This window comes from Schistocerca piceifrons, chromosome 9 (assembly GCF_021461385.2).
Source record: "Schistocerca piceifrons isolate TAMUIC-IGC-003096 chromosome 9, iqSchPice1.1, whole genome shotgun sequence".
Lineage (NCBI taxonomy): Eukaryota > Metazoa > Arthropoda > Insecta > Orthoptera > Acrididae > Schistocerca > Schistocerca piceifrons.
The window spans coordinates 56143440-56170453 of record NC_060146.1 but is presented as its reverse complement, the minus strand read 5'-3'; the positions used below and the strand labels follow the sequence as shown (position 1 = coordinate 56170453).

The 27014-nt window shown below is 41.5% G+C and overlaps 1 protein-coding gene across 2 annotated transcripts in view; it reads right to left on the bottom strand.

Moving 5' to 3' along the window:
• Positions 1-4283: 4283 nt before the first annotated feature.
• Positions 4284-27014, bottom strand: part of LOC124716906 (probable 4-coumarate--CoA ligase 1) — a 488949-nt gene continuing 466218 nt past the window's right edge. The window contains exons 8-9 of one of the 2 annotated variants that reach the window (XR_007005668.1): positions 5003-5496; positions 4284-4812 (exon numbers count right to left, since the gene is read on the bottom strand). Coding sequence is in view for 1 of the 2 variants with exons in the window: in XM_047243467.1 (XP_047099423.1) it covers positions 5191-5496 (306 nt within the window). In the remaining variant the exon portion in view is untranslated. The other variant, XM_047243467.1, reaches the window with a different exon arrangement.

Sequence of the window (27014 nt, the reverse complement as noted above, 5' to 3'; positions counted from 1 at the left end):
CTTGCAGCGTTACACAGAATCTTCTGCTGTGGGGTGTGTGTCTAATTATGTTTGTCAGCCTGAAATCTCTTCTTATCTCAGTCGCACTCATCTTCGTTGCTATAACATAACTTCCCTGGTCGTAATCCAGCTTGTTCTGAAATCATGTTTTCATTCAAACTTGATAAAATCTCTCAAAGACTTTATACAGGTGACACAAAAGTGAGATCAGATGAAAATTCTTTGGATCTTTTTCCCAGTCTGAGACTGGTACGTCGTGTCCTTCTCTCCATGGCTTAGGTATATGGGCAGATTCAACATATTCGTTCATTAATTTAACTAACAACTTTGGTCCAAAATTGTTCATTTGCTCTGTTCTTATATCATTTGGACCTTCAGCTCTGTTATTTTCCATTTGCGTGATGGCAATTCTCAACTCTGTTGTAAAAAGCAAAATCAAAAGTTATTTTCCTCAATTTACTGTGTTAATCTATTTGCTTGTAATTTTTTCTCTGTTTTAATATTTTTAAGTAGAGCTATTTCATTTGACATTACAAGGGTGGGTTCCTCTGGTGGTTTTTTGGATCATGACAGATTTTTAATTAGTTTCTATGCCCTTATACTGTTTTGAACCATATCCAGGTCAGCTAAAATTTTGGACCATTCTTCTCCTGCAATACATGCAATTAGCTCTTTACCTTCTGAAATGGTGTCTTTAGTTAATGGGTCTTTTTCATATTTATCTTGATAGATCTTAAGTAGGCTTACTGAGACTTGGTTGAAGTTGGATTCAGATCATTTGTAGAAAGAATGGCAAAAGAGGTACATTTTAATTTTCTGATTTGGTAAGAAATTCAAATTTCTTGCCTAATATTTGATAGGAGCTTGTTAAATATCTTACAACCACAGTAAGTAACTCCATTCTGAGCCCTGGATGAACTGAAAATTATTTTTGTGGCTTCTGTATTGTGACTGTGTATACTGCAATTCTGTTGAAATTGATTTTTATTTCATTTGACATTACAAGGGTGGGTTCCTCTGGTGGTTTTTTGGATCATGACAGATTTTTAATTAGTTTCTATGCCCTTATACTGTTTTGAACCATATCCAGGTCAGCTAAAATTTTGGACCATTCTTCTCCTGCAATACATGCAATTAGCTCTTTACCTTCTGAAATGGTGTCTTTAGTTAATGGGTCTTTTTCATATTTATCTTGATAGATCTTAAGTAGGCTTACTGAGACTTGGTTGAAGTTGGATTCAGATCATTTGTAGAAAGAATGGCAAAAGAGGTACATTTTAATTTTCTGATTTGGTAAGAAATTCAAATTTCTTGCCTAATATTTGATAGGAGCTTGTTAAATATCTTACAACCACAGTAAGTAACTCCATTCTGAGCCCTGGATGAACTGAAAATTATTTTTGTGGCTTCTGTATTGTGACTGTGTATACTGCAGTTCTGTTGAAATTGATTTTTATTATCAGCAACAAAAATCATTAAGGGCTAAATATATTGGGAAGTGAGTGTAAGGATTCCAAGATCCTTAAAAAGGTTTTGCCAAATGTGTGGGTATCTATTTTACACCGTATTCTTACAGCTTGCTTCTACTGAACAAACACTTTATTTGCTTTAGATGCACTGCCTTACCATAAGACAGTAGAGAGTGAAAATATGCAAAAGAAGTCAACATTCTTGTGTTTAGGTCAATGCAATTAGAGCTACTGCAGATAGAGTGTGGAGGTTATGAAGTAAGAGCAGGCCAGTCCAACCACAGTGAGAGTGGCTCATCTCTCTTGATAACAGTTGTGACGTTTTTGAATATGTGTTGGCTTTTAAAATTAAGATGCCTGCTGATGACCACCACATACGATTGCCCTGCATATTTGTTCCCCTGCATATTTGTTCACATCTGACACTTCAGATATAAAAATTTAGAAGCAACTTTGACCTCACATCTTTTAAATTTGATACAGTGATTCTCTCTCTCTCTCTCTCTCTCTCTCTCACACACACACACACACACACACACACACACACACACACTCTCTCTCTCTCTCTCTCTCTCTCTCTCTCTCTCTCTCTCTGCCCCCCCCCCCACCTCCCACCCCCACTTGACCCTTTTAAAGAAGTCAGTATTCCATACAGCCAACATGAAGTAAAGACTGCTTTAAAAAAAAAATTATAGTGGCTGAGGATCCAGAAGCAGCAAAGTCTAGTGTGGCAGTTGAAGATAGCAAAACAAAAGCCAAAGTTTTAAATTTTACATTTAAGAAATCATTCATGGAGGAGAATCATACAAGCATATCACTGTATGACGATTGAATGGACTCCCATATGGGCAATCACATAATAAGCATCCCTAGTGTAGAGAAACAAGTGGAAAGAGTTGAAAGCAAATAAGTTGCCAGGTCCAGATGGAATCCCAATTCAGTTTTCCAAAGCGTAATCTATAGCATTGACTTTTACTTGGCTTACATTTATCACGAATCTCTCACCAAGCACAAAGTCCCAAGTGATGGAAAAGCGGCTCAGGTGGCTCCTGTATATAAGGAGAGCAAAAGAATGGACCAGCAAAATGACAGATTAATATCCCTAACATTCGTTTGCTGCGGTAACCTTGAACACATGCTCAATTCGAATATAAGCATGATTTAATAAAAAAAAAAAAACATTGCTTGTGTGAAACTCAGCTTGCCCATTTCTCACATGATATACTGTGAACTATGGATGAAGGACAACAAAGATTCCATATTGGTAGCTTTCTGGAAAGCACTTGACACATTAACCCTATTGCAGGCTGTTAAAGAAGGTATGGTGACATGGAATAGATTCACATATATGTGAGTTGCTTGAAGATTTTTTAAGTTATATAAACCAGTATATTGTACTTGACAGTAAGACAGAGAGACAAGAGTATCATCAGGAGCGCCACAGGAAAGTGTGACAGGACCACTATTATTCTTGATATACATCAATGATGGGACAGCAGTGCCCTATAGTTGTTTGCTGATGATGCTATGGTGTACCCTAAGTTGTCAAAGTTGAGCGACTGTAGGAGGATACAAGATGACTTAGAAAAAATGTTGATGTGATGAATGGCAGCTAGCTCTAAATATAGAAAAATGTAAGTTAATGCAGACGAGTAAGAAATGTCCAGATACTGCATTAATAGTGTCCTGTTTGACACAGTCATGCCATTGAAAAATATTTGGGCGTAACATTGCAAAGTGGTATTAAATGGAACGAGCACGTGAGGATTGTGGTAGGGAAGGCAAGTGGTCAATTTCAATTTATTAGGAGAGTTCTAGGAAAGTGTGGTTCATATGTAAAGGGGACCACATATAGAACACTAGTGCAACCTATTCTTGAGTACTGCTTGAGTGTTTGGGATCTGTACTAGGTCAGATTTAAGGGAGACACAAGCAGTTCAGAGGCAGGTGACCAGATTTGTGACTATTAAGTTCAAACAAGATGGAAGTGTTACAGACATGCTTCAGGAACTCAAATGAGAATCCCTGTTCTTTTCAAGGAACACTCCTGAGAAAATTTAGAGAACCATCAGTTGAAGCTGACTGAATAACAATTCTACTACCTCCAGCATACACTGTGCATAAGGGCCATGAATATATGAGAGATTAGGGCTCATGTGAAGGCATATAGACAACCTATTTGTGAACAGAAAGGAAAGGAAAGGAAATGGCTGCCACATCCCATACGGTGGATTGTGTAGTACCTGGACAGATGTAAATGTAAAAATGGTCATTATTGCAGCCACCATGGACTGATATACACACACACACACATGCTAATGTGATATTTTGAGGCCTGATGACTGTCTTTTAGATTGAACCTGGCAACACAATACAGAGATTAACTTTTCAGCATTTGGTATGGTTTCCAAAATTGCTTTTGTACACACATTTTGCCTGAAGTAAGAAATATTGTTTGGTTGGGCATTCATGAAGTAATTTCATGTAAATACAAAACTTTGTAAATTTGAAAAAGAGGTTGTGGTGACTGACAGATCTGTTGCAACACAGTCAGATAAAATGTAGTATTTTTTAAGCAGAAGCAAAAACAGCAACATTACACACACATTTATCTTCCCCATATCTCTCACCTGCATTTACATTTGGTCCTAGGCGCACAGAAAATGGACTACATATGAAAAGGCAAACTTTATCTACACAATATTGCATTGAGGATGGTTTATACATACCTTTATTTGTACCAAATTATGTAACACACATTGCATATATACAACATTATAACACTGACAGAAAGACTACCAGTGATGTGTGATAATAAAAATAATTTTTACATTTATGTGTTGATTACTTACACACCATATGTACATAAACATATACAAATAAACAGCTCTATTCATATAATTAGAAAACATACATAGAAAATAAAAAATAGCTACTGAATTAACTATAAAAAAGGAATGACTTCAATAACATAATAATACAGTAACATCGAACATAAGAACAAGTAATAGGGAAAGAAACAAATTTATTACACAAAGATCATCTGTAATAAGTACTGGCCTGGAAGACTTACTGATTTTCATAAGGTCTTGTCATCGTACACTGTGAAATATAAAGTATACGACTGAATGTAGACAACAAAATTTGTCTTCTCAAATATCACATTTCATAATTTGTATCAGGGGATGCATTCAGAATGTAATATTTCTTATAATACTGAACAGCAGAGCTTTCTGTATGGAGAACAGACAGTATTATTTTCTTGCTACAGTGGTAAATGAAAATATAAGTTGAAATTAAAATTTGTTCCACTTTTTTCTTGTCAAACAGGTTCACAGTTGTGCTGAAACAAATAACAACCTTCCATTCAAATATACAGGCAGACAAAAATAATAATTACACAAGTATTACATAAATGTCTGAAACTTCTATTCCTCTCTGCTTGTTTATAACATAAATACTCAAAGAATAGCCTAGGGATGTGTTCATTTTGGGTGAAACATGTTCTTGACTGATATTTCAGTATAACTTACATTGCCTGCAAATGCACCAGAACACACATGTAGCACCAGGTTAACTCCAAACAACAGCCTTGTCTGCAGCATCAAACTGTGTAAATCAACAGTTCATATCTTAGTTCATTTGATTTATAAACAATACAACAGATTCTCACAGTGAAAACTGGAACAGAATGTAACGGCTGCATTTCTCTTATGTTAATTTATACTAGTCCATCTTCCTTTTTATTCTTCCATGAGCCATCTCTCAGTTGAGCACGCAGTACTTTACCAGATGGATTGCGTGGAATTTCACTGATAAACTCTACACCGCCAGCAAGGCGTTTATAACGGGCGACTCGGGGAGTTACGTGTTCTTCGACAGCCTCGGCCGTCAACTTCTGCTCAGATTTGAGTACGATGAATGCCTTTGGCACCTCTCCACTAATCTCATCTGGCATACCGACCACTGCAACATCTGCTACTTCAGGCAACTCCATGATGATGCTCTCGAGTTCTGTTGGTGACACCTGAAATGGAAAAGGTCATTAGATTTGTGTCAGAGTTACAGAGAGCAGTGGGTTGCAAAGAAAATGTATTACATTGTACAGCACTATGGAGAAGAGTTTCAGAATACTATCTGCTCACACCACATTTCTTTTAACAATACTGGTTTTGCTCATATACTATCTGATAAGAAGTATCCACACAGCTATTAGTGGAAATTAATACAAGAGGGGTCCACTCTTCACCTCTATGACAGCTCGAACCCTGCTGCAGGCACTTTTAACGAGGTGTCAGAATGTTTGCGGAGGAACAGGATCCCATTCTTCCTCGAGAGATGAAAGTGGAGACGGTAGCGACATTGGATGTTGGGGTCTAGAGTGAAGTCAATATTCTAACTCATCTCGAAGGTGTTCAGGTTGGGACTCTGGACAGACCAGTCTCTTTCAGCAATATTATTGTCCACATAGGGTAGCCTCACAGATGTTGCCTTATGACCGAGAGAATTGCCACACTGATACGGTCATTCTTTCCAAAGGCTTCCTTTACTGTACATAGTACTGTAAAACAAGTTCCATACCCTTCCCACTACTGCTATTCTACTAACACCAATATACTACCTGCATCCTATTATTATACTGGTGGGTCCACCTCCTGTGACATCTAGTGGTCAATTCCACATTACATAGGTGTGGGCAGATACATTTGATCAGATAATGTACCGTTGTACACCATTCTTGTATTTACACTTACATGTCAGTGTAAATGGAGATATTAATCAATGGACAGAGAACTAGCTAGGCATATCTTTCAGTTTTGTTTAAATAACTGCAGAGGTTTCCTTACTGTATAATATACAACTATAGGAAATCAATTTTTATATGCAGAACAAGAATACAAAAATTCAGACAATTTATGAAAAGGTAGGATTAAAATATACATTTTTTTTTACCGTTGCTACATTGTACCAGACAACTGGCACAGATCACAACATTTGCAGAAAGTATGTAATATGTGCCATTGGTTTTGAACACACATTACCACACAGAGAGAGTTTTGAGCACAAAAGACAGTAAAAAATCTGCTTTTATTCTGTATCAGAATTTTTAAATTTGCTAAAACAGTAATTTTCCTTCAAAGATAAGTCAGTCAGCTACATGTAGAATGTAAAAATGCTTATTTATTTTACTTTTTTGTTTATTTTGCATGTTATGTGACACTGACTTGCCCAATAGCACTAGTACATAAACCTCTACAGTATGCTAAAGCTGGACCAATAAATACACACCACAAATGATCCAAATGAAATCGAGCCCCCACCAAAATGCTGGCATTTTGAAATCAGTTTCCTGATAGACTTTAAATAAACTGTAGTAATATCCACAGGCTTCCGCAGAAATTTTTCCAGGAGGGGACAAGATTGGAAACTCAGTGAGTCTGAAAAAAAGTTATTCTCCAAGAGCTAAATTTGACATGTATACAAGACTTACTGTACCCCAGAAGCTTGAAACTTATCTGTTTAGTGTCTTTAAGGCAGAGCACATTGGTGATTACACTGTAAGAATATTCAGTGATACATGCAAAGTACTTCTTTTTATGTTATATGGATGCCAGTTTTTGACTTAATGATTTGAAATTACATTTTTATATGATTAAATCCATGGTATCTGCCAAGTTATGATGAAGAAAATACCCACAAAAATAAGTTGGGTTCAAACCGAAAATAAAAAAGTTGATATGATAAAGAGAAAATATCAACAAAAATGTCACAGTAATACCCCTCAAAATGGAGAAACGGGGAATAAACATTTAAAAATGCTTATTCAAGTTTGACACCGTATATAACACTCTTTTTGATCATAAAACTTAATGTGTGTTCATGTTAATAGATTTATTGTGTTACTTACATGATTTCTGTTTTTTAGTGTGGACTTGAATAATGAATTTGAACAAAATGTGTTTTTGAAAGCTGCATGTTTTTGGGGTTGGTTAGGTAAGGTGTAGGCCAAAGTCAGTAGTCGGCTAGATGGAGGTGTGAAGCCTCTGAAAACTATCCTCATATTTGCCAGAAGAATCAACTCTTAGCAGCCTACGACTGCTCCAAGCTTATCTTCACCTCTTCAGTTTTTCATACTATTGTGCAGCATGCCAACTGGAATGCAGAATACGAGGGTCATTGCAAAAGTCACAGCAACTATTTTTTGTCTCAGAAATGGCAATGAATTATGCAAATGGAAGATTAGTTCATATGTAGGTATTACATGTATGGAGATGGCTGAACATGCATGCATGCACGCGCGCGCGCGCGCGCGCGCGCACACACACACACACACACACACACACACACACACACACACACACACACACACCCCACCACCACCACCACAATAAAGTTCATAAATACATAGTACAAGAAAAAAAGATGAAAAAAAGTTTATCGTTGCGAACGTATTCTACTGCCAATTGTAACTGTACACAATAATACATTCCTAGGAATTCAACTGGATAAAAATTTATCATGGGGCTCATATATACAGAACCTTGCAAATAAATTAAATAGCCGAATATTTTCAGTGAGGATATTGTACAACGCTACCAGTATGGTGAAAAGTAGTATAACACAGATACATTGAGTCATTAATAAGGTAAGAAACTGTATTTTGGGATAACTCAAACCATGTGTGTGGAATATTAAACCTTCAGAAAACCATCACTAGAAGTATGCGCAATGTAGGATGAAGAAAATCACATTGCCCATTCCTAAAAAACCTAAGTATATTATGTGTTCCCTCACTATACATCTATGAGCTGATTATCTTTGTGCACAGTAACTTTGGTTTAATTGTAGCAAGCCATTTTCAACATGATTACAACACCAGAAATCAAAGTAATTTTATGCTGCCCATCCACTGTTTAAAACTCCATGCTAAAACCTCCACAGTACATGAGTATGAAAATTTATAACAAAGTGAAAGGAAGAGAATTGCTCAGTACAAGTTTAAAACCTAGAGTACAAATGCTACTGTTAAGTAGAAGAATTCATGAATGATGACTTGAAAGGATTTGGCACAATTTTGCATGAATATAGTGACAACTAAGAAAACTCAAGTTGCATAGTGATTGCTAAAGTTATAGTGTTTTTCGTCTTAGTTGGCAATTTTAAATCCTCTGTTTAGTGGAGTTGCAGGCAGTGAATGCTAGTAATTTGCATGGATTGTGTGATGAATAACTAATCTGTATCCATACTCCCCTCCCTTTGCAGATGCCTATCGTAACACTCATCTATAAAATTGGAGATAAGTAAACAACCTCCAATTGCAAACCTATATCACTCTCCAATCTTTTTGAAAATGTTTGAGAAAGTGGTCTTACATAGAATAGTGACTCAATTAACGGGGCAGAATTTGGTAAATGCCATAGAATAGTGACTCAATTAACGGGGCAGAATTTGGTAAATGCCATAGAATAGTGATTCAATTAACGGGGCAGAATTTGGTAAATGCCACTCAATTCAGCTTTTGTTAAGGGTCCTCCACAGAGAAAGCAATATGAGACCTCACAAATTAAGTCTTGACAGAGATAAACAAGAAAAATTGTACTGTTGTAATCTTTTGTGACCCGATTTTTTTTTAAAAAAAAAAAAAAAAAAAAAAAACCAGTGGGTATCGTTGACAGTCTGTGTCACAGGCATGAAAACAATTTCAGGAGGGAAAAACATAACATGTGGAGTGTCACAAGGATCAGTAATGTGTCCACTGTTGTTTCTAACACATACATAAATGATGTTCCAATGACACTAAAGGGCATTTCAGAAGCTCTGTTTGCTGGTGACATATAAGCATACTAATCTGGGGTCCAATCTCAACCTTAGCATATGTAGCTCAAACGATCACTGTATGGGCTTGCACTTTCATTCTTAATCTTGCGTAGACTCATACCAGATGATTTAAAACAAGCAAAAATTACCTGCTAGCATCTGAAAGTATTTGGTATTTGTATGGAGTGTAGCCATGTATGGAAGTGAAACATGGACGATAAATAGTTCGGACAAGAAGAGAATAGAAGCCTTTGAAATGTGGTGCTACAGAAGAATGCTGAAGATTAGATGGGTAGATCACGTAACTAATGAGTAAGTATTGAGTAGGATTGGGGAGAAGAGGAGTTTGTGGCACAACTTGACAAGAAGAAGGGATCGGTTGGTAGGACACGTTCTGAGGCATCAAGGGATCACCAATTTAGTATTGGAGGGCAGCATGGAGGGTAAACATTGTAGAGGGAGACCAAGAGATGAATACACTGAACAGATTCAGAAGGATGTAGGCTGCAGTACGTACTGGGAGATGAAGAAGCTTGCGCAGGATAGAGTAGCATGGAGAGCTGCATCAAACCAGTCTCAGGACTCAAGACCACAACAACAACAACAGCCTCTGAATTAGATATTAGCAGTCATATACAAAATGAACACCCTGCATAAAATTCCTTGGGATCCAGTTAGCATATTCTGCCATTAGAAGCTTTTCTCGGTGTGTTTACCTAAACACAAGGGCGTTGGTCTATTTTGGATATTTTCAGTCCTTGTTGCCTTATGGAATTATTCTCAGAGACAGTGCACTGGTTTTAATTGCTAACTATAAAATTATCTGTGATCTGCACAATCACAATAAAAGACAGAAGAGTAATTTTCATGTAGACTTTGACATTTTGTCTTTGGCACAGAGTGGAGCTGTGTACACAGGTGAGAAGAAATTCTACAAGATGAAGCTCACACCTGACATAAAGAAAGAAGTTGGACATCTCTACCAATTCCAAAGAAAAACAGAAACATGCCTCACTGGCATCACAATCTATAGAGTCAAGAAATGAAAAGTTCTGTTAGCTACATGGCAAGTGAAACTGTTTGTTGAAAAGTTGTGTGACAAGTAATAACGTACTGTAAATAGTCCTCATTATTTACAAATGTAGGTAAATATTTTCTTTAAGAATAACATTGTAATTACAGAAGCTACCAACTAATAGCAGATGAAAAGCAGCTATCTACTAAACCTGAGAAATTTGCAGTTTCTCAAAATAGCAGCTTTAGTTGGTTAAATTTAGCTGGCATCATCATGATTTGTATTAAGTAGTATAGTGATCATTTAATATTAATATATGCTACTGGCCATTAAATTTGCTACACCACGAAGATGATGTGCTACAGACACGAAATTTAATCAACAGGAAGAAGATGCTGTGATATGCAAATGATTAGCTTTTCAGAGCATTCACACAAGTCTGGCACTGGTGGCGACACCTACAACATGCTGACGTGAGGAAAGTTTCGAACCGATTTCCCATACACAAACAGCAGTTGACCAGCATTGCCTGGTGAAACATTGTTGTGATGCCTCGTGCAACAAGGAGAAATGCGTACCATCACATTTCCGACTTAGATAAAGGTCGGATTGCAGCCTATCGCGATTGCGGTTTATCATATCGCGACATTGCTGCTCGCGTTGGCTGAGATCCAATGACTGTTAGCAGAATATGGAATCGGTGGGTTCAGAAGGGTAATACGGAACACCGTGCTGGATCCCAAGGGCCTCGTATCATTGGCAGTCGAGATGACAGGCATCTTATCTGCATGGCTGTAATGGATTGTGCAGCCACGTCTCGATCCCTGAGTCAACAGATGGGGACATTTGCAAGACGACCACCATCTGCACAAACAGTTCAATGATGTTTGCAGCAGCACAGACTATCAGCTCGGAGACCGTGGCTGCGGTTACCCTTGATGCTGCATCACAGACAGGAGCGCCTACGATGGTGTACTCAATGACGAGCCTGGGTGCACGAATGGCAAAACATCAGTTTTTTGAATGAATCCAGGTTCTGTTTACAGCACCATGATGGTCACATCTGTGTTTGGCGACATCGTGGTGAACGCACATTGGAAGCGTGTATTCGTCATCGCCATACTGGCGTATCACCCTGTATGATGGTATGGGGTGACATCGTTTACGCGTCTCAGTCACCTCTTGTTCACATTGACAGCACTTTGAACAGTGGACGTAAAATTTCAGATGTGTTACAACCTGTGGCTCTACCCTTCATTCGATCCCTGCGAAACTCTACATTTCAGCAGGGTAATGCACGACCGCATGTTGCAGGTCCTGTACGGGCCTTTCTGGATAGAGAAAATGTTCGACTGCTGCCCTGGCCGACACATTCTCCAGATCTCTCACCAATTGAAAATGTCCAGTCAATGGTGGCCGAGCAACTGGCTTGTCACAATACGCCAGTCACTACTCTTGATGAACTGTGGTATTGTGTTGAAGCTGCATGGGCAGCTGTACCTGTACACGCCATCCAAGCTCTGTTTGACTCAACGTCCAGGGGTATCAAGGCCATTGTTATGGCCAGAGGTGGTTGTTCTGGGTACTGATTTCTCAGGATCTATGCACCCAAATTGCATGAAAATGTAATCACATGTCAGTTCTAGTATAATATATTTGTCCAATGAATACCCGTTTATCATCTGCATTTCTTCTTGGTGTAGCAATTTTAATGGCCCATAGTGTACTATAAGCATTAAGTTTCTTGAGGTTCTGTGTCTTTTGTTGGTGTGTACCCCGAGTCATTCCACATCCCTGGATGTACTCCTTCCTCTTCTTCTTCTCAATGGAGAAGTAGCTATTTGCATTGATCTAACTAGATTACCTGATGTAATTAGGAAGATTATCTGACAAAAGGCATCTGCCAATTGTCTGATTCCTCCACCTACAAGATCTGCCACACTGATCCTTTCCCAGAAGTCCAGTATAGCCTCTGATCCCCAATCAAAACCTTAGGCACATCCCAGAATCCCTCCCCTGACAAAATTCACTAATCTGACAGTACTGGACATCTCATTCTAGCTAATTACTGTGCTCCCACCAAAGAATCTCCACTCTTACTGGCCGACACCTCCAACCGATTGCCAGTATCCTTGCCTCCCACGTTAAAGATATGAACACTTCTTTCACTGACTGTCAAGATTCTCCAAACCAATATCACCTGGATCTCTACTTATCACTGTTGATGTAACTGCTTATACACCAACATTCCACATGCCTGCTGCTATCAGACACTTCTTCTCCTGATATCCTCCCAACTCCCAACTCACTACCCCATTCCTTATAAATCTGACTATGGTCAGGCCACTGGCAGAACATCCCTAACACTTCAAACAGTGGTCCTGTGTAGCTCTCCTACAACTCGAGGTTACATGTGGTCATCCAATAAGCAACCAACACAGTTAACAACAAACAGCTGCATAGCAGCACCAGAAACATGGCCACCTGACCCTTAACAATAACTACACCTTCACTCATAACTACTTCTCCTTTGATGGGAAGATACAAAAACAAATCTGCAGCATGGTCACAGGAAACCTCCTATGCCAATCTGTTTGGCGGCGGCATAGAGCAGTGGCTCCCAACCTTTCTTTGACTACAACCCCTGAGTACAATCAGATATAAGCTGGTAACACCTCCCCCCCCCCCCCCTCCACTTCCAACACCGTCACCACTTAAGCAACTAACTAAATGAAAAATAATTTTCTTTGAACTCTTATTTTCAAAATGATGAAGAATAAATAATATTTAGTTTCCATAGGGACCAATGAGTCATTGAGACCATTGGTACAGCTTATACTAATAACTGTTTTTTTATATTTGTTTGTACTGAGTCATTGTACAAAACAGATAATGCTCCAAATCTATTCAGTTCCTCATTTTTACTTTCATTGCTATCCTAATCAAAAATCTAGTTTCACATTGCTAGAATCATTGATGAAGCATTTCCCAGTGCATCACAAATGGTCCTTACAACTCCTTCTCGGTACATTAAGTTAACTACTCACATTGAGGGTACGCCCTTTTTACAAAACACGCTTCCCCTGCACCACTCCTTTCCTTAGCAACACTTGCTTCGCCTGCACCCTGTGCCCCATTTAAAAACAACCAAGTTAAAATGTATGCACTGTACGTCAATGTTTGTAAATGACTTGATTGCCACATTACTCCTTCTAAGCTGGCAGAAATTGGAATACATCCAGGCTGCTAATGCTTCACATCTTACCACTATAATAATAATAATAAATGTACAGCACTATTCTAGCCCTTACGTCGACACTGTTTTGTTGTGCAATTTATGGTCTATTGCAGGAATTGTCCAGAACTTGGAGAAGAGATTTTCATTATATATATATATATATATATATAATGGAAGGAAACATTCCACGTGGGAAAAATTATATATAAATACAAAGATGAGGTGACTTACCGAACAAAAACGCTGGCAGGTCGATAGACACACAAACAAACACAAACATACACACAAAATTCAAGCTTTCGCAACAAATTGTTGCCTCATCAGGAAAGAGGGAAGGAGAGGGGAAGACGAAAGGAAGTGGGTTTTAAAGGAGAGGGTAAGGAGTCATTCCAATCCCGGGAGCGGAAAGACTTACCTTAGGGGGAAAAAAGGACAGGTATACACTCGCACACACGCACATATCCATCCACACATACAGACACAATTTTGTGTGTATGTTTGTGTTTGTTTGTGTGTCTATCGACCTGCCAGCGTTTTTGTTCGGTAAGTCACCTCATCTTTGTATTTATATATATATATATATATATATATATATATATATGAATATAATAGAGGGAAACATTCCACGTGGGAAAAATATATCTAAAAAGAAAGATGATGAAACTTACCAAACAAAAGCGCTGGCAGGTCGATAGACACACAAACAAACACAAACATACACACAAAATTCTAGCTTTCGCAACCAATGGTTGCCTCGTCAGGAAAGAGGGAAGGAGAAGGAAAGACAAAAGGATATGGGTTTTAAGGGAGAGGGTAAGGAGTCATTCCAATCCCGGGAGCGGAAAGACTTACCTTAGGGACAGGTATACACTCGCACACACACACATATCCATCCACACATACACAGACACAATGTCTGCTTGTGTCTGTGTATGTGTGGATGGATATGTGTGTGTGTGCGAGAGTATACCCGTCCTTTTTTCCCCCTAAGGTAAGTCTTTCCGCTCCCGGGATTGGAATGACTCCTTACCCTCTCCCTTAAAACCCATATCCTTTTGTCTTTCCTTCTCCTTCCCTCTTTCCTGACGAGGCAACCATTGGTTGCGAAAGCTAGAATTTTGTGTGTATGTTTGTGTTTGTTTGTGTGTCTATCGACCTGCCAGCGCTTTTGTTTGGTAAGTTTCATCATCTTTCTTTTTAGATATATATATATATATATCCTTTCGTCTTTCCCTCTCCGTCCCTCTTTCCTGATGAGGCAACAGTTTGTTGCGAAAGCTTGAATTTTGTGTGTATGTTTGTGTGTCTGTCGACCTGCCAGCACTTTCATTTGGTAAGTCACATCATCTTATATATATATATATATATATATATACTCACACACACACCCATCCACACATATACAGACAAATATGTCTGCTTGTGTCTGTACATGTGCAGATTGACATGCGCGTGCATATATATATATATATATATATATATATATATATATATATATATATATATATATATATATATATCTAAAAAGAAAGATGATGAACTTACCAAACAAAAGCGCTGGCAGGTCGATAGACACACAAACAAACACAAACATACACACAAAATTCTAGCTTTCGCAACCAATGGTTGCCTCGTCAGGAAAGAGGGAAGGAGAAGGAAAGACAAAAGGATATGGGTTTTAAGGGAGAGGGTAAGGAGTCATTCCAATCCCGGGAGCGGAAAGACTTACCTTAGGGGGAAAAAAGGACAGGTATACACTCGTACACACACACATATCCATCCACACATACGCAGACATATTTAAATATGTCTGCTTGTGTCTGTATGTGTGGATGGATATGTGCGTGTGTGCGAGTGTATACCTGTCCTTTTTTCCCCCTAAGGTAAGTCTTTCCGCTCCCGGGATTGGAATGACTCCTTACCCTCTCCCTTAAAACCCACTTCCTTTCGTCTTCCCCTCTCCTTCCCTCTTTCCTCATGAGGCAACAGTTTGTTGCGAAAGCTTGAATTTTGTGTGTATGTTTGTGTTTGTTTGTGTGTCTATCGACCTGCCAGCGCTTTTGTTCGGTAAGTCACCTCATCTTTGTTTTTATATATAATTTTTCCCACGTGGAATGTTTCCTTCCATTATATATATATATATATATATATATATATATATATATATATATATATATATATACACACACACACACACACACACACACACACACACACTCCTGGAAATGGAAAAAAGAACACATTGACACCGGTGTGTCAGACCCACCATACTTGCTCCAGACACTGCGAGAGGGCTGTACAAGCAATGATCACACGCACGGCACAGCGGACACACCAGGAACCGCGGTGTTGGCCGTCGAATGGCGCTAGCTGCGCAGCATTTGTGCACCGCCGCCGTCAGTGTCAGCCAGTTTGCCGTGGCATACGGAGCTCCATCGCAGTCTTTAACACTGGTAGCATGCCGCGACAGCGTGGATGTGAACCGTATGTGCAGTTGACGGACTTTGAGCGAGGGCGTATAGTGGGCATGCGGGAGGCCGGGTGGACGTACCGCCGAATTGCTCAACACGTGGGGCGTGAGGTCTCCACAGTACATCGATGTTGTCGCCAGTGGTCGGCGGAAGGTGCACGTGCCCGTCGACCTGGGACCGGACCACAGCGATGCACGGATGCACGCCAAGACCGTAGGATCCTACGCAGTGCCGTAGGGGACCGCACCGCCACTTCCCAGCAAATTAGGGACACTGTTGCTCCTGGGGTATCGGCGAGGACCATTCGCAATCATCTCCATGAAGCTGGGCTACGGTCCCACACACCGTTAGGCCGTCTTCCGCTCACGCCCCAACATCGTGCAGCCCGCCTCCAGTGGTGTCGCGACAGGCGTGAATGGAGGGACGAATGGAGACGTGTCATCTTCAGCGATGAGAGTCGCTTCTGCCTTGGTGCCAATGATGGTCGTATGCGTGTTTGGCGCCGTGCAGGTGAGCGCCACAATCAGGACTGCATACGACCGAGGCACACAGGGCCAACACCCGGCATCATGGTGTGGGGAGTGATCTCCTACACTGGCCGTACACCACTGGTGATCGTTGAGGGGACACTGAATAGTGCACGGTACATCCAAACCGTCATCGTTCTACCATTCCTAGACCGGCAAGGGAACTTGCTGTTCCAACAGGACATGCACGTCCGCATGTATCCCGTGCCACCCAACGTGCTCTAGAAGGTGTAAGTCAACTACCCTGGCCAGCAAGATCTCCGGATCTGTCCCCCATTGAGCATGTTTGGGACTGGATGAAGCGTTGTCTCACGCGGTCTGCACGTCCAGCACGAACGCTGGTCCAACTGAGGCGCCAGGTGGAAATGGCATGGCAAGCCGTTCCACAGGACTACATCCAGCATCTCTACGATCGTCTCCATGGGAGAACAGCAGCCTGCATTGCTGCGAAATGTGGATATACACTGTACTAGTGCCGACATTGTGCATGCTCTGTTGCCTGTGTCTATGTGCCTGTGGTTCTGTCAGTGTGATCATGTGATGTATCTGACCCCAGGAATGTGTCAATAAAGTTTCCCCTTCCTGGGACAATGAATTCACAGTGTTCTTATTTCAATTTCAATAGAGGGAAATGTTCCACGTAGGAAAAATATATCTAAAAACAAAGATGATGTGACTCAAATCCTGCCCTGAAATGAGAACCATCCTTCATGAAATCCTCCCCACTCCACCAAGAGTGTCTTTCCGCCGTCCACCTAACCTTCGTAACCTGTTAGTTCATCCCTATGAAATCCCCAAACCACCTTCCCTACCCTCTGGCTCCTATCCTTGTAACCGTCCCTGGTGTAAAACCTGTCCCATGCACCCTCCCACCACCACTTACTCCAGTCCTGTAACCCGGAAGGTGTACACGATCAAAGGCAGAGCCACATGTGAAAGCACCCACGTGATTTACCAACTGACCTGCCTACACTGTGATGTATTCTATGTGGGAATGACCAGCAACAAACTGTCCATTCACATGAATGGACACAGGCAGACAGTGTTTGTTGGTAATGAGGATCACCCTGTGGCTAAACATGCCTTGGTGCACGGCCAGCACATCTTGGCACAGTGTTACACCGTCCGGGTTATCTGGATACTTCCCATCAACACCAACCTATCCGAACTCCAGAGATGGGAACTTGCTCTTCAATATATCCTCTCTTCCCGTTACCCACCAGACCTCAATCTCCACTAATTTCAAATTGCCGCCACTCATACCTCACCTGTCATTCAACAATGTCTTTGCCTCTGCACTTCCACCTCGACTGACATCTCTGCCCAAACTCTTTGCCTCTGTATATGTCTGCTTGTGTCTGTATATATGTGTGGATGGATATGTGTGTGTGTGCGAGAGTATACCCGTCCTTTTTTCCCCCTAAGGTAAGTCTTTCCGCTCTTGGGATTGGAATGACTCCTTACCCTCTCCCTTAAAACCCACTTCCTTTCGTCTTTCCCGCTCCTTCCCTCTTTCCTGACGAAGCAACCGTTTGTTGCGAAAGCTAGAATTTTGTGTGTATGTTTGTGTGTGTGTGTCCCTCTGAACTGCAGAGATGGGAACTTGCACTCCAACACATCCTTTCATCCCGCCATCCCCCTGGACTGAACCTACGTTAAACCACCTCACTCCCATTTACTCTTCAGTCTTCTCCTCTTCCCCTTTCCTCTTTAGCCATTCACGCATCTTTTCATCCTACATAGTTGTGTTTATCTTTATACTATATACCTCTTCACTCACTTCTGTATATACTAACGAAGAGATAGAGGGGCTGGCCAGTACTTACCTCAGCTCAGTACAGCCGATAGATACACAAAAAACAGAACCAAAAATTTACGTTCCTAGCTTTCGGAACAAATGTTCCTTCATCAGGGAGGAGAGAGGGGAAGGAAAGGGAAGAAGGGAAAGTAGATTCGGTTACTCACAACCCAGGTTATGAAGCAACAGGGAAAGGAAAACAGGGAGGGTAGCAAGGATGGAGGCATGGTTGTCAGAGGGAAGCCAAAGATATTCTACTGTAAGTACTGTGCCAGCTTCAAACCAAAGAGGATGAATACAGAAGTGAAGAGGTATATAGTATAAAGATAAACACAACTATGTAGGATGAAAAGATGCGTGAATGGCTAAAGAGGAAAGGGAAAGAGGAGAAGACTGAAGAGTAAATGGGAGTGAGGTGGTTTAACGTAGGTTCAGTCCAGGGGGATGGCGGGATGAAAGGATGTGTTGGAGTGCAAGTTCCCATCTCTGCAGTTCAGAGGGACTGGTGTTGGGTGGAAGAAGCCAAATGGCACATACAGTGTAGCAGGTTCCTAGGTCCCTAGAATTATGCTGGAGGGCATGCTCCGCTACTGGGTATTGGACATCTCCTAGGCGGACAGTTTGTCTGTGTCCGTTCATGCGCTCAGCCAGTTTAGTTGTTGTCATACCGATGTAAAAGGCTGTGCAGTGCAGGCATGTCAGTTGATAAATGACATGTGTAGTTTCACATGTGGCCCTGCCTTGAATTGTGTATGTTTTACCAGTAGCTTTTGCAGCGGGGTCGGTTACAGGGGTAGGAACCGCTGGGTAGAGAAGGTAGTCTGGGAATATTGTAGGGTTTAACAAGGATGTTACGGAGGTTAGGGGGGCGACGAAAGGCAACTCTGGGTGGTGTGGGGAGAATTTTGTCAAGGGATGATCTCATTTCAGGGGTTGACTTGAGAAAGTCATATCCCTGGCGGAGTAATTTGTTGATGTTTTCGAGGCCAGGATAATATTGGGTGACAAGGGGGATGCTTCTGTGTGGTCTGGGGATAGGAACATTGTAGTTGGACGGGGCATAATGTATTGCTCAGGAGATCTGTTTGTGGACAAGGTCTGCAGGATAGTTGCGGGAGAGGAAAGCACTGGTTAGGTTATTGGTGTAATTGTTGAGGGATTCGTCACTGGAGCAGATACGTTTGCCACGAATACCTAGGCTGTAGGGAAGGGAGCGTTTGATGTGGAATGGATGGCAGCTATCAAAGTGAAGGTACTGTTGTTTGTTTGTGGGTTTGATATGGACAGAGGTGTGGATGTGAGCTTCAACAAGATGAAGGTCAACATCCAGGAAGGTGGCTTGGGTTTTGGAGAAGGACCAGGTGAAATTCAGATTCGAAAAGGAGTTGAGGTTATGGAGGAAATTAAGGAGTGTTTCTTCACCATGAGTCCAGACCACAAAGATGTCATCTATAAACCTACACCAGGCCAGGGGAAGCAGCTGTTGGGTCTTCAGGAAAGCCTCCTCCATGCGGCCCATGACAAGGTTGGCATAGGACAGAGCCATCCTGGTTCCCATGGCTGTTCCCCTAATTTGTTTGTAGGTCTGGCCTTCAAAAGTGAAGTAATTATGGGTGAGGATGATGAAGTTGGTAAGTGTGATAAGGAACGAGGTTTTCGGAAGATCTTCGGGTGGGCGTTGGGAGAGGTAGTGCTCAAGGGCAGAAAGACCATGGGTATGTGGGATGTTTGTGTAAAGGGATGTAGCATCTATGGTGACAAGAAAGGTTTCAGGTGAGAGAGGAGTGGGAATGGATTTGAGGCGTTCTAGGAAGTGGTTTGTGTCTTTGATGTAGGATGGGAATCTGCGGGTGATAGGTTGGAGGTGTTGGTCTACCAGAGCTGAGATACGTTCTGTTGGGGCTTTGAAGCCTGCCACAATGGGATGGCCAGGATGGTTCTCTTTGTGGATTTTGGGTAATGGGTAGAAGGTAGGGGTACGTGGCTCAGGTGGAGTGAGTAAGTCTATGGAAGACGTTGTGAGGCCTTGTGAGGGACCTTGGACCCCCAACATCACCCCAGCTGAATCCCGTGCCATTAAGGAGCTGAAAATAGACCGCTCTATTGTCATCCTCCCGGCGGATAAAGGCTCCACAACTGTCGTACTTGACCGTGTGGAGTATGTGGCAGAAGGACTGCGTCAACTCTCTGACACCTCAACCTACAAAGCTGTTACCCAGGATCCCATTCCCTCCATCCAGACTGAGCTGCAGAAAATCCTAAAAATCCAAGGTCCCTCACAAAGTTATCAGAATTATACGAAACCATTTTGTCTGGTTCTGATAACTTTTGCTTTATTTCCATTTCCGTTTTTCCCACATCACTGATAATTTTTAGCCGCTTCCCACAGGTTTTAACGTCATTATTTCTTCGCCAGAGACTTGTTAGCCTCATTTTCATAATCTGCCACCACAAAACCACTCTTTTTAATACATTTACACGCCGTTTTTCCAAATTTTCCCGAATCTCTCCATCCTTTAACGTGTTTTGGCGGCAACACAACCACCTAACCTTTGTGCACATCGTTGTCTACCAACCCAAGTTCACCACAGGATCAACATAGCCCAGCTTTATCCAACACTTGTTCGCCTTTTTTCACAACAGATCTCCAGTTACTTTCTCCAGTTATTTTCATTTTCATTTCAACCTCATGTTACACTTTCCACCTTCTAATACCATGTCACCCTCACAACACCCCTACAATGGGCCCATTAAGTTTTATTTACATTCCCTCCGCAAACATGTCTTCACCCTAGCCAGATTACGCTCGCATATTTTATTTTCTCAGGCTTGTCTGACATTTGGCATTACCCCCAACGCCCTCACACTTAAAGTTCCCATCTCTGGCTGCAACCCTTCTTTCCATCAGTCCCTATACCAGTTCCAAACTGAACAATCAATTGCCCTCACCCACCAAATCCTTCACCTACACATCAACTCAGCCAATGAACACACCCGTCAACTCCTATCCTTAATAAAAGTCCTCAATCTTTCCTCTCCCACATTCACACTGGCTGTTCAGAGCATCCTCCTACAGGCCAACCGCAAATTAGAACAGCATGCCACCCTTCACCTCAAAAAACTATCCAATCTCCTGGTTTCCCACCTCTGGAAAGGCAACTCACTCACCCTTCACAACCTTTCCAGCAAACCTCAACCTCCTCTCATTGCACACAAACCCAGTCTCTCCCGTCTACTCAATCTCCCACTTCCAGCTCCACTCCCTCCAAAACCTCAAAATTCCAATCAACGCAATCTGGAACCACAACACCTCAATTCAGTAGTTAACCTTTCCTCCAAACCTCTCTCCCAATCCGAAACCTCTGTCCTATCCAAAGGCCTCACCTTCAGCCCCACTCCCAGATTCAACCAAACAGCCCTCGTCAAAGATTTACTGTCCTACACTCATACTCTCTGCTGGAAATATCACTTTGCCACGAAGAAAAATGATCCTAATCCTACTCCTAATGATCCAACTCCCCAAGACACTATCCAAATTGAACCCTGCCTGGAACAGTTCCGTCCTCCGTCACAGCGGGACCCACCTTCTCTTCCTCAAAATCACCCTCTCCAAACCTTCCAGGAATTTCTGACTTCCACCCTTGCCTCTCAATCCTTCTTAAAAAACCTTAATCCTACTCCCAACATCACCACTGCTGAAGCCCAGGCTATCCGTGATCTGAAGGCTGACTGGTCCATCGTCATTCTTCCTGCGGGCAAGGGTTCCAGGGAGTATGTAGCTGAGGGACTGCGTCAGCTTTCAGACAACACTACATACAAAGTTTTCCAAGGTAATCCCATTCCTGATGTCCAGGCGGAGCTTCAAGGAATCCTCAGAACCTTACGTCCCCTACAAAACCTTTCACCTGACTCCATCAACCTCCTGGCCCCACCGACACCCCGCACCCCTACCTTCTACCTTCTTCCTAAAATCCACAAACCCAATCATCCCGGCCGCCCCATTGTAGCTGGTTACCAAGCCCCCACAGAACGTATCTCTGCCTATGTAGATCAACACCTTCAACCCATTACATGCAGTCTCCCATCCTTCATCAAAGACACCAACCACTTTCTCGAACGCCTGGAATCCTTACCCAATCTGTTACCCCCGGAAACCATCCTTGTAACCATTGATGCCACTTCCTTATACACAAATATTCCGCACGTCCAGGGCCTCGCTGCGATGGAGCACTTCCTTTCACGCCGATCACCTGCCACCCTACCTAAACCCTCTTTCCTCATTACCTTAGCCAGCTTCATCCTGACCCACAACTTCTTCACTTTTGAAGGCCAGACATACCGACAATTAAAGGGAACAGCCATGGGTACCAGGATGGCCCCCTCGTACACCAACCTATTCATGGGTCGCTTAGAGGAAGCCTTCTTGGTTACCCAAGCCTGCCAGCCCAAAGTTGGTACAGATTTATTGATGACATCTTCATGATCTGGACTCACAGTGAAGAAGAACTCCAGATTTTCCTCTCCAACCTCAACTCCTTTGGTTCCATCAGATTCACCTGGTCCTACTCCAAATCCCACGCCACTTTCCTTGATGTTGACCTCCACCTGTCCAATGGCCAGCTTCACACGTCCGTCCACATAAAACCCACCAACAAGCAACAGTACCTACATTATGACAGCTGCCACCCATTCCACATCAAACGGTCCCTTCCCTATAGCCTAGGTCTTCGTGGCAAACGAATCTGCTCCAGTCCGGAATCCCTGAACCATTACACCAACAACCTGACAACAGCTTTCGCATCCCGCAACTACCCTCCCGACCTGGTACAGAAGCAAATAACCAGAGCCACTTCCTCATCCTCTCAAACCCAGAACCTCCCACAGAAGAACCCCAAAAGTGCCCCACTTGTGACAGGATACTTTCCGGGACTGGATCAGACTCTGAATGTGGCTCTCCAGCAGGGATACGACTTCCTCAAATCCTGCCCTGAAATCCTCCCCACTCCACCAAGAGTGTCTTTCCGCCATCCACCTAACCTTCGTAACCTCTGAGACCAAAGAAAAGATTGTCAGATCAGATCAAATGTCAAAGCCATGCTGATTGTTTTCTTTGACTTTGAAGGATTAGTTCATCATGAATTTGTGCCATGGGAACAAACTGATAATCGATGGTGCTATCAGAACATGTTGCAACACCTGTGAGAAAATAAGAGAAGGAAACTCTCTGAAATGCGGCGAGACAATTCGTGGCTCTTGCATCATGATAACATATCTGCAAGGATGAAGATTTGCCATGATACACGAGATAAAAGAAAATTCGCTGACAGCACTTTGCGCGATCCAGCAAGAGACATACCGAGACTGCTTCTGGAAGTGGAAACAGCATTGGGAGAGGCATATTGATTGTGGAGCAGAGTATTTCGAAGGCAACTATGTACAATAAGTAAAAGGTAAGGGCAGAAAAATTTTGTGAATATAGTTTCAGAATTTTTTGAACAGATTTCATATACCATGATTACATAAAATTGCTACATAATTATTCACACTGTATTTTGCTAAACTTTATTCTCCTAAACAGTTTTCAGGCTTCTAGAGATAATGGTAGAAGTAGTATTTGGGAAAACATTTTATTTCAATTGATATTAATGACTTAAGGGTTATATAAACCATGAACATATAAAAATTTGATCTCATTAATAATTGTTTTTTTAAGGTTGACATACAGTGTTTAAAAGTCCTCATTGTTGTCTTTCTGAAGCAAATATTATTTTTTTCTGAAAATTGTGTGGTTCAAAAGTTATTTCTATTCAAAATTATTACACTCTAGAATGTTCTACTACCTTAAAATGTAATACTTTTCAAAATTCAGTATTATAGTTTTGTAGCCCTAATTTGTCCAGTTTCAAAAATGTGTTTTTTCCTATAATAGTGCATTAGGTTGTAAAATTTTCACATCAGAAAACCTGAATTTCCATAAAATTCTTTGGGGGTTTTGTAGCTCCAAGTGCACACCAAAAGTTCTGTCTCATGAAACAGAACTATTATTTGTATTAATTTAAGGGTCTTAATTTAAGGATATCCCCCCCCCCCTCCCCCCCAATGAACCAAGCACCTTGCTGATGGTGGGGAGGCTTGCGTTCCTCAGCGATACGGATGGCCGTACCATAGGTGCAACCACAACGGAGGGGTATCTGTTGAGAGGCCAGACAAATGTGTGGATCCTGAAGAGGGGCAGCAGCCTTTTCAGTAGTTGCAGGGGCAACAGTCTGGATGATTGACTGATCTGGCCTTGTAACACTAACCAAAACGGCCTTGCTGTGCTGGTACTGCGAACAGCTGAAAGCAAGGGGTAACTACAGCTGCAATTTTTCCCGAGGGCATGCAGCTTTACTGTACGGTTAAATGATGATGGCGTCCTCTCGGGTAAAATATTCCAGAGGTAAAATAGTCCCCTATTCGGATCTCCGTCGTTATCAGGAGAAAGAAAACTGGCGTTCTATAGATCAGAGCGTGGAATGTCAGAACCCTTAATCAGGCAGGTAGGTTAGAAAATTTAAAAAGGGAAATGGATAGGTTAAAGTTAGATATAGTGGGAATTAGTGAAGTTCGGTGGCAGGAGGAACAAGACTTTTGGTCAGGTGAATACAAAATTATAAATACAAAATCAAATAGGGGTAATGCAGGAGTAGGTTTAATAATGAATAAAAAATAGGAGTGCGGGTAAACTACTACAAACAGCATAGTGAATGCATTATCGTGGCCAAAATAGACACGAAGCCCATGCCTACCACAGTAGTACAAGTTTATATGCCAACTAGCTCTGCAGATGATGAGGAATTGATGAAATGTATGATGAGATAAAAGAAATTATTCAGGTAGTGAAGGGAGACGAAAATTTAATAGTCATGGGTGACTGGAATTCGAGAGTAGGAAAATGGAGAGAAGGAAACGTAGTAGGTGAATATGGATTGGGGGTAAGAAATGAAAGGGGAAGCCATTTGGTATAATTTTGCACAGAGTATAACTCAATCATAGCTAACACTTGGTTCAAGAATCATTAAAGAAGGTTGTATACATAGAAGAATCCTGGAGATACTAAAAGGTATCAGATAGATTATATAACAGTAAGACAGAGGTTTAGGAACCAGGTTTTAAATTGTAAGACATTTCCAGGGGCAGATGTGGACTCTGACCACAACTATTGGTTATGAACTGTAGATTAAAACTGAAGAAACTGCAAAAAGGTGGGAATTTACGGAGATGGGACCTGGACAAACTGACTAAACCAGAGGTTGTACAGAGTTTCAGGGAAAGCATAAGGGAACAATTGACAGAAATGGGGGAAAGGAGTACAGTAGAAGAAAAATGGGCAGCTCTGAAGGATGAAGTAGTGAAGGCAGCAGAGGATCAAATAGGTAAAAAGACGAGGGCTAGTAGAAAGCATTGGGTAACATAAGAAATATTGAATTTAATTGATGAAAGGAGAAAATATAAAAATGCAGTAAATGAAGCATGCAAAAAGGAATACAAACATCTCAAAAATGAGATCAACAGGAAGTGCAAAATGGCTAAGCAGGGATGGCTAGAGGACAAATGTAAGGATGTAGAGGCTTGTCTCACTAGGTGTAAGATAGATACAGCCTGCAGGAAAATTAAAGAGACCTTTGGAGAGAAGACAACCACTTGTACGAATATCAAGAGCTCAGATGGAAACCCAGTTCTAAGCAAAGAAGGGAAAGCAGAAAGGTCGAAGGAGTATATAGAGGGTCTATACAAGTGTGATGTACTTGAGGACAATATTATGGAAATGGAAGAGGATGTAGATGAAGATGACATGGGAGATACACACTGCTTGAAGAGTTTGACAGAGTGAAAGATCTTAGTCAAAACAAGGCCCCTGGAGTAGACAACATTCCATTAGAACTACTGGCGGCCTTGGGAGAGCCAGTCCTGACAAAACTCTACCATCTGGTGAGCAAGATGTATGAGACAGGCGAAATATCATCAGACTTCAAGAAGAATATAATAAATCCAATCCCAAAGAAAGCAGGTGTTGACAGATGTGAAAATTACCGAACAATCAGTTTAATAAGTCACAGCTGCAAAATACCAACACGAATTCTTTACAGACGAAGGGAAAAACTGGTAAAGCTGAGCTCAGGGAAGATCAGTTTGGATTCCATACAAATATTGGAACACATGAGGCAATATTGACCTTATGACTTATCTTAGAAGAAAGAGTAAGGAAAGACAAATCTATGTTTCTAGCATTTGTAGACTTAGAGAAAGCTTTTGACAATGTTGACTGGAATACTCTCTTTCAAATTCTAAAGGTGGCAGGGGTAAAATACAGGGAACGAAGGGCTATTTACACTTTGTACAGAAACCAGATGGCAGTTATATGAGTTGAGGTGCATTAAAGGGAAGCAGTGATTGGGAAGAGAGTGAGACAGGGTTGTATCCTCTCCCCGATGTTATTCAATCTGTATATTGAGCAAGCAGTAAAGGAAACAAAAGAAAAGTTCAGAGTAGGTATTAAAATCCACGGAGAAGAAATAAAAACTTTGAGGTTCGCCGATAACATTGTAATTCTGTCAGAGACAGCAAAGGGCTTGGAAGAGCAGTTGAATGGAATGGACGGTGTCTTGAAAGGAGGATATAAGATGAACATCAACAAA